General features: G+C 43.1%; 1 protein-coding gene across 1 annotated transcript in view; it reads left to right on the top strand.

Moving 5' to 3' along the window:
* The first annotated feature begins 1,620 nt into the window (after positions 1 to 1,620).
* Positions 1,621 to 8,945, top strand: part of Dbt (dihydrolipoamide branched chain transacylase E2) — a 30,732-nt gene continuing 23,407 nt past the window's right edge. Inside the window, exon 1 of the mRNA XM_090334267.1 lies at positions 1,621 to 1,683. Within this exon, the coding sequence (XP_090190393.1) occupies positions 1,633 to 1,683 (51 nt within the window). The 5' untranslated portion in view covers positions 1,621 to 1,632. The remainder of the gene's footprint in view (positions 1,684 to 8,945) is intronic.

The following is an 8,945-nucleotide window of genomic DNA, read 5'->3' as shown; positions in this document are numbered from 1 at the left end:
CAAAACTCCCGGCCCTGAAATTCGTTTTCGATTGTAAACGAATCCTCCAGTTGTCCCGCACGCACGCGGGAGCCTTTCCTGCTTTCTTGATCATTGTTATCATCTCCCACTATCTCCAGGGGCTTGACACACCCAGAGCTGCAGACTCTTAAGAGCTGAAGACACGGGAAAAGTCTGGACTCTATAATGTACTGAGTTCTCTGCAGCCAGTGTGCCCTGGTGCACTGATACCTTTGCTTCTCACTTATCCCGTGTGTGTGTGTGTGTGTGTGTGTGGTGGACAATGTTAGATTCAAAAGGCACAGAGCCTAGGCAAAGAGACAGCTCAACACTAGAACAGGTTAGGGGAGGAGCCTTCAGCCAAACTTTGAGACCCCCCCCCCTCTCTTACTGGCCGGGGTATATGTAGTGGGTCCAAAAGAATGTTGTAGTTGTCGGGTCGCGGTTGCTATGAAAGTTACCAGTGGTGGGACATAAAGTGTGAAATGGGTCTTAGCTGGAGAAAGAGAGTTGAGCCTTTCCTTCAAAGCCCTGTTCTGTTCAAGTACCTGGTCTTTTGCCATCCCAAGAGGTCACAGCCGGTCAAGGAGAGAGGCTAACGCAGGAGTGTTAGTAAATCAAGGCACTGGCCTGTAGCCTCAGGATGAAAGTACCTGGCTGTTCAGACCTGTCAGAGTAGTAGCATCCTTTGTTGTAGACTCCGTGAACAGTACAACGCACATAGAATTGTAAGAAAACTCGGTCGCGGGTGACGCCACCACCCTCAATAATTCTTTAGTATCTGCAAAAATTCATCACCATGTAAGAAACAAGAACGGCAGTGTCATTCCAGATGTTTCTAGAAGATGTTTCACCCGAAGCTGAGGTGTGGCTCAAGTGGTTGAGAGCCAACCTTTAGCTAAGAAGCCCAGAGACAGTTCCCAGGCCCTGAGTTCAAGCCCTAGTATATGTGCAATGTTAGTAATAGTAATACTAATAATTCTAAACGAGTACAACACTAACATAGTAACAAGCCATTTAATGGGAGTAAGAGGTGCTAGTTCCTGCCCAGTGTTCCAGTATGCACTTAGGAAACAGGTAAGTAGTACAGAGCCTTGCCACAAAGTATGAAAATGTTTCCTTTGCCTATTGTCGGGTAGATGGAACACCAAGAAAGTTTCCTTACCACTTCGGGCTCTTAGCCTAACTTTCTCCGGGTGAGTTGCCATTCCTCTGTGTTCCCCGGACACACTCTTATTTCCCCAGTACAAAGATTAAAAACGTTGATGCATCTGCATGGACCATTGCAGCACACCGCTGAATTTAAAGCTGAGTTGTCCCCACTGAGTCCTTCTTCACTCCGTGCCCGGATTCTTTACCACCACCCGGAGCGGAGAGTGGGGAGGGGAAGAGGAGGACGGATGCCGAGCTCCCGGGTTTGCAGCCTGGTGGGAGGCGTGGACTCTTTCAGCATCCTGATTGGCTGTCTGGTGGGCGGTCCCGGCCCTCCCTCTCTCTGATTGGCTGCGGAGTAGGAGGCTCGTTCCTGCGCTCCCCATTGGCCGCCTAGGGAGGTGCGTCTCTCGTCTCCTGATAGGCCGCTGGGAAGAGGCGGCTCCCCAGCTGTAGTGCGGGAGCGATTTCCGGAATAAGATGGCTGCAGTGCGTGTTCTCAGGACCTGGAGCCGCAATGCTGGGCAGCTGGTAAGCAAGCTTGGGTGGATCTCGAGTTGGGATGGAGAGATTTGTTTGCAGTCCTCCGGAAGCTACGTGTTCCTTTGGGCGCGCGTGGGGTGCCGGCCATGCGTGATGGACAGGTAGGGGAAGGAATGCGGAGTGATGAAGGGCCTGGCGGGCTCTGGGGTCTGGAGCCGCTCCCTCCTCTAACCCCAGCGGGGTTGGGGCGACACCCCCAAGGCCAGGCCAGCCTTTCACCTGCTGACCTCTCTTTGATCCCCTTCTGGATGCTAGGCATTGTGAAAGGCGCCAAGCACACCGGGGTACCTCCTCCCGGGCATTTGTGGAGCTTCTAACAGTTTTCTGACACTGGTACTAGTGACCTCTGACCTCGGAGAATTTAGACTAGAGGAAGAGATCTGTCATTCCCTTGTAGAATGGATAGGCTTAAATTTCGTGTATTTGGTGTGCAATTCGTTCCTGTGTCCTGCCTCGTTTCCCCTACAATGAGCCCTTTCTCAGCCTTGTAGCTGTAAGCACCCGGTAAGGAGACTGTGTCATCCCATTTATTACCCTCCTCCTCCTCCTCGTCCTCCTCCTCGTCCTCGTCCTCGTCCTCGTCCTCGTCCTCCTCTCTCCCTTCTCTCCTCTTCCTCCTCCTCCTTCTTCTCTCCTCTTCCTCTCCTCCTCCCCCTCTCCTTCTCCTGCTATCCTCCTCTTGCTCCTCCCTCCTCCTCCTGCAAATTTCCCCACCCACACAAACTCATTTCCTTAGAGATTTCTTCAGTGGTTGATTTCAGGCCTGCCCAAAGCCACCTGTGTGTAGCAGGTCCTAGGCTAGGCACTCAGGACACAAACAGAAGTCAGATTGCATTCTAGGAGTGGGGGCAGAGGAGAGGAGACACAATTACACCTCCGAACTGCTGTGTTGGGAAAGGGGATAGAGTTCCATGAACACAGAAGAGCGGGCACCTCCGGAGACTCGAGAGTCGGTACCCTAGAGGATGCTCTCATGCCTGTACTGAAGCTTGACTTCACTGCTCGGGTGCTGTCTTTTAGCTTTTTGTTCAACTTTAATGTTCTACTACTTGAGCCACAACTCCACTTCCATTTTTTGTTTGTTTGTTTTGTTTTTTGCCAGTCCTGAGGCTTGAACTGAGGATCTGGGCACTGTCCCTGAGCCTTTTTCTCAAAGCTATATTGCTCTGTCACTTGAGCCACAGCTTTACTTCTGGCTTTTTGGTGGTTAATTGGAGATGAACTCATGGATTTTCCTGCATAGGCTGGTTTTGAACTATGATGGTGATCTCAGCCTCCTGAGTATCCAAGATTAAAGGCAGGAGTCACCACTGCCCAGCTCTATACCTTCTTCTTCTTCTTCTTCTTTTTTTCCAGTCCTGGGCTTGAACTCAGGGCCTGAACACTGTCCTTGGACTTTCTCAAGGCTAGCACTCTACCATTTGTGCCTCAGCATCACTTCCAGCTTTTTCTATGTATGTGGTACCGAGGAATCAAACCTGGGTCTTTAATGCATGCTAGGCAAGCACTCTACCACTAGGCCATACTCCCAGCTCCCCAGCTTTACACTTTTGTTATGAAACTCTCCATTTCTAAGGCATCAAAATTCCTAATATTCTTCTTCCTACATTTTTTGGCCACTTTGTTTCAACCTTCTGTTTCTCTTTATAGTCATATGCTATACAATGACCTATAATTGATTTAAAATGGAGCCAAAAGTGTTTTTTTTACTGTACCCTTCCTAAAGATGTGTTTAGATACATGAATACCATTATGTTACAGTTGCCTGCAGCATTTAGGACAGTAGCATGGTGTATAATTTTGCAGCATAGCAGTGAATAATAGGCTATATCATAAAGCCTAGGTTTGTAATAGGCTGACATTTGGTTTGTTAAGCACACTCTTGATGTTTGCATGGAAGCTTGGCACTAGTCTTCATACTGTCCAATAAATCTCCATTTGCATACATATAAAGTATTTTTTTATCTGTAAGGCATAAAAACCAAAGTTAACAAACAGGAAATTAAGCATCTATATGACAGAGCATTTCAAAATTAGATAACAGCTGTCATTGATTACATGGCTCATTATCACCAACATTTGTTATTTCAGCAGCTCATTTGGTCTTTCTATCATGATCACAAGCGAGCTGTACAACTTCTTTCTCAATATTAGGGCAAAAAGAAAGAAGGGGTGGATCCAGACAGACTTAGCTGGCCTAAAGAGTTACATGGCTAGTGCTAGCACAAAGGAGCCTGGAAAAACTAGCTAGCCTCAAAGTGTGCCATAATGCCTCAGACTCTAGGCTCAACCTTCAAACCTGTTTCTCTTGCATAGAGCTAGTAACCCTGAAGCAATGTACTCAGTGTTTTTTAACCCTATCCTCAGTCAAAGGTGTCCTGGTTCTAATTCAGTTTTTATTTCTGATCCGTTATTTTCCTCTTCATACTCCACAGGGCTAGACAGAGTGATCCCACAATGTCATTTTCTTACTTAAGGTTGCCCACAACCTTAAGTGCAAGATTCACAGTTGAGGGAATTTATGATTTGGATCTTTCTAATTTCCCAGGCTTTATTTCTTATTAGAAATTATCTGGCTAATAAGTCTGATGCTCCCCCCCCCCCCTTACTCCATAGTAAACTAGACTAGAATTGACTGGCCAGGGCCTGAAGTTTGGCCTAGTAGTAGAGTGCTTGCCTAGCATGCACAAAGCCCTGGGTTCAATCCCTCAATACCACATACATAGAAAAAGCCAGAAGTGGTGATGTGGCTCAAGTGGTAGAGTGCTAGCCTTGAGGAAAGCTCAAGGACAGTGTTCAGGCCCTGAGTTCAAGCCCCATGACTGGCAAAAAAAAAAAAAAATGACTGGCCACACGTGATGGTCTCTTTTGATTACCTTTGCATAGATACTTCTTTTCCCTTAAATCCCTTGGCTTTATCTGCCAATATTCTGCATTCTCTAGTTACTCCTACTGCTTGTTCAGGTTTTATTTCAACATAGCTTTCTCCAGGCAAGTTTCTTCTCTTTTGTTTTCCTTAATGTGTACTCTCTATAGGCGCAATGACTTGGCCACTCTGCTACTGGTCTGTTTTAACCTCGTGTGCATTCCATTAGGGAGAGATTACATCTTTTGTTTAATATGTAATTCCTAGTGCCTGGCACATTAAAGTGCTAGGAAATACTTGTGGAATGACTTTGAAAAATATGTTTTGTGAAAATTTATAAGCAACAGAGCTCTCATCAGTTAGAATAACTTAATCAGATGCAGTGGCTTTGTAGTGCTTTACATCCATTTCCCTAAAGATAGCGTGCCCTTTCTTAACCTTATCACCAGCTGAACCACAGCTCTTGATGTTTAATTGGAGACAAGAATCTCCAGGTCTTTTCTTGCTCAGGCTGACTTTGAACTTCAGTCTTCAGATCTCAGCTTCCCGAGTAGCAAGGAGTACAGGTGTGAGCCACCATCACTCATCTGTTAGCTTTGAGTTTCTGAATCTAGCACAGTTGTCTGGTGTTAGGAATATTTTTATTATATTAATCAGCTAAACTCTCTTCCTTTCTCTTTCTTCCTTCCCCTCATATTTTGATTGTACTCATTGACTTAAAATGAAGGTATAAAATGAGATTGCATTAGAAAAAACAGGCTGGAAAATATCCAGAGGATTTCTCATCGTTCAGTGTTATTCATAGGTGAATTTGATATTTCCCCAACTACAAAATATATAAAACTGCTAACTCTATATAAGCATGCTTTTTAAAAATCAGAGGTTTAAAGCCTTATACTTAATTTACTAGCCTAAATGTGATTCTAGAAAAGAAAATCTTTAGGTTTAAGACTTTAAGAATTAGTTTTTTTAGTCTGTATGTGTATGTGTGTGTAGTGGGATTTGAATTTAGAGCTTAGGCCCTGTCCCTTAGTGTGTTTGCTCAAGACTGGTGCTCTACAACTTGAGCCACACCTTTACTTGCAGCTTTTTGCTGGTTAATTAGAGAAAAGAATCTCAAACAGGCTGGCTTCAAATCAGGATCTTCAGATCTCTGTCTTCTAAGTAGCTAGGATTAAGTGGTCTCTGTTACCTTTTAATCCATTTACATCAGTAACTTGTACCTTTTATCTCTCTTTATATATATGTCTATATGTCTCTCGTCTGTCTCTGTCTACCTCTCTCTGTCTCTCCGTGCCACAGCACTAGGCACTATTATTTCATGTCTCAGGTCTTATAATCTTACCTTAACCCCTTCTTTTCTCCTTCCTTTCTCTCCAAACTTTGCTGGATGCCATCTGAATAATACAGGTTTACTAGACTGATTGCTAATCCTCTTTTTCCCTATTACATACCATATACATTCAAATAGCATAGTCCAACAATTTTTATAGTTATCAACAATTTTCCCCTGGGAAGTTTCTTTTATAAATTTTATCTAGTCTGGTCAAATCGAGCTGCTGATGTCTCGTCTGGCTTGGTAAGTAAATTCCAGCCAAAGTCTCTTTGTTTATGCTGCCTTAGGGCTTGTGTGTCCTTGTGTTCTTTTGTAATTATATGCATTAAGCCAGGCCCAGTCTTAGTAGGCATCTAGAAGCCTTCCCAAGCCAAGCTAATCTCAAAAAACCCACACAGGCATCAACCTAGCCTCCTCCCTTACCTGCCTTTTATGTCTTCAGAAATTCAAAGGACACCTTCCCATGCCTGGGGGTGGGGGAAAGGGAAGGAGGAAGAATGTCTCAAGTAAGACTGCTTTCCTCACTTCTGACACACAAAAGAACCAGATTTTGCTGTCTGATTTCCATGGTATCAGAGATTGACTTTGCTGCTAAACTTGCTGTGTGACCTTGGACAAATTACTTCACTTCTCTCAATTTCTCATGGATTTAAAGATGCCTAATGTACACATTCCAAACAATAATTATGACATGCTAAGTCCTTCATAAACATATAGTTGAAGTTAAGTAGTTCTACAAAGGCATTTTAATTTAACAAGTCATGTTATGAGTACCACACATCTTTATTGATGCCATCCCCTTCCAGCATTCTCCTCCATCTCTTCAAAACCCACCCAGTCCCTCAAGTTTTGTAGTTCAATTTTTGCATTGTCTACATTGAATATGATTGTATTTGCCCATTTTCCCTCTCTCTCCATCGATAGATACTAATTTGGTCATTTGTGTCTCCCTTGATTCATTAATTCCTCAATAAGAGCTGGCCGTGAAAGGGTAGAATTTTCTAGCTGTTTAACCTTTCCAACATTTGGAAATTATAGGCATGATGGTGCACTCCTGTAATCAAAATACTTTGGGAGGTATAGATGAGAAGGTTGTGGTACGGAGCTCTTATGGGCTGAAAAGTATGAAAACCTGAATGACAAATGAAGTAAAACAAACAGGGTTAGAGGTATGATTTAAGTAGCAGAATGACTGTCTACCAAGCAAAAGGCCTTGAGTTTGAAATCATAGTACTACCAAAAGTAAGACCAAAAAAAATAGTTAAACATATGAACTATTTTATTTAAAAGCAGGTAAGTGTATATATTTGGAAACTTTCATTTACTCTCTGCACTCTGCACCCACTGAGGCAGAGGCTGATTTGCTTCTTTGGTTTTTTTGTTGACCAAGAGCAGGGTTGAAGGAGAAAGTCAGCACAAACTGGGATAAAGAATTCTTTATTGCCTGCTAGCTTCTAAGCTATCATTTAATAGGCTATCATTGATAGACTCTAGTTAACAGTGCACCATAGATATTATAAGCATTAGTTGCCTTAGGATTTTTTTTTTAGGGTGAGGTAGAGATGCATGGCTCAGAAGTCCATAACAACTTGGAAATCAAGCAAAGGAAAATCACTTAAGAATTTAAATGTGGTGGCTCACACCTGAAATCCTAGCTACTAAGGAGCCTGAGATCTGAGGATCATGGTTCAAAGCCAGCCCAGGTACTAAAGACCTTGAATTCTTATCTCCAGTTAACCACTAGAAAACCAGAAGTGGTGCTGTGGCTTGAGGGGTAGGGTGGTAGCCTTGAGCTGAAGAGCTCAGGACAGTGCCCACGCCTAGAGTCCAAGCTCCATGACTGACCAAAAAAAAAAAAAAAAGAATTTAAATGTATGATTTCTGGTGAACCGAAATTTTGTTTTTCTATATTTGCTTTCAAAAGAAAGAATAACATTTTTTTGTTTAATTAAAGGTGGGTGCTTACACCTGTAATCCTAGCTACACAGGAGACTGAGATCTGAGAATGAAGGTTCAAATTCAACGTGGGCAAGAAAATGTGAGATTCTTGTCTCCAACTAACCAGTAAAAATTTGGAAGTATGGCTCAACTAGTAGAGCATCGGCCTTGAGTCAAAAAGCTAAACGAGAACACCCCAGCCCTAAGTGCAAGCCCCAGTACCAAAACAAAAATCAAAACAAACAAACTCAACTATTGCAAGCCAGGCATGGCAGCACATGCCTATAGTCGAAGCTACTTAGAAGGCTGATTCAGGAGGATCAGTTGAGCCACGAGTTTGAAACCAGCTTGAGCAACATAGTGAAATGCCATTTTTTAAAAAAAGTTTATGGTATGTGAAGAGCTAAAAAAAAAAGTGCCCCCATTCTGAAGCAGCAACCCTCTTGTTGTTTATGTAAACTGTGAGTGACCCAAAAGTGCACATAAACTAAAGAAACAGAGTTGTGGTGCCCTAAGTCCCAGGAACTGACCTGTCTGTGTTAAAATTAACCAGAACTCATGTAAATTCAGGGGATGGCATTTGTTTTCTAGAACCATACCATAAAACTACCCTCAGACAACTAATGAGGACTCTACTGGCATGGGAATCTCCTTAGCACCCACTGCCTTGAACTGTCCCTAACCCCTACCTTATCTCACTCCAACTAATTGCTGAATTGTGTTCATGTAAATCTATAGCCTTTGTCTTTAAAAGCCCTGTAGAAAAGCTGTTGGGGATTTCCGGCTTCCTCCTAGGCTTGGGGAAGCCGCAGCTGCTGCCTGCCTGAATAAAGCCTTGCTCTTGCATTTCAGAATGTCTGACTCTCGGTGGTCTCTTGGTGGTCGTCTTGAGACTTGGGCATAACATATGTGTTTAACTTTAAATTTCAGGAGTTAGCATACACGATTTTTTTTAAGTAAATGCTTACAGAAATGGAAAAAAATTTGAAATAGATACCGTTATTCTCAAAAACACCAAGAAGTCTAGAAATTAATTCATTCTAAAATTTGATGTTTCCAGGCATCAAAATTTTAAGGTTCAAAATAAAATTATTTTTACATTTCAAACAT

The sequence above is a fragment of the Megascapheus bottae genome, chromosome 6, assembly GCF_031878675.1.
Source record: "Megascapheus bottae isolate mThoBot1 chromosome 6, mThoBot2.hap1, whole genome shotgun sequence".
Classification (NCBI taxonomy): Eukaryota; Metazoa; Chordata; class Mammalia; order Rodentia; family Geomyidae; genus Megascapheus; species Megascapheus bottae.
This window is presented reverse-complemented; position numbering and strand designations above follow the sequence as displayed.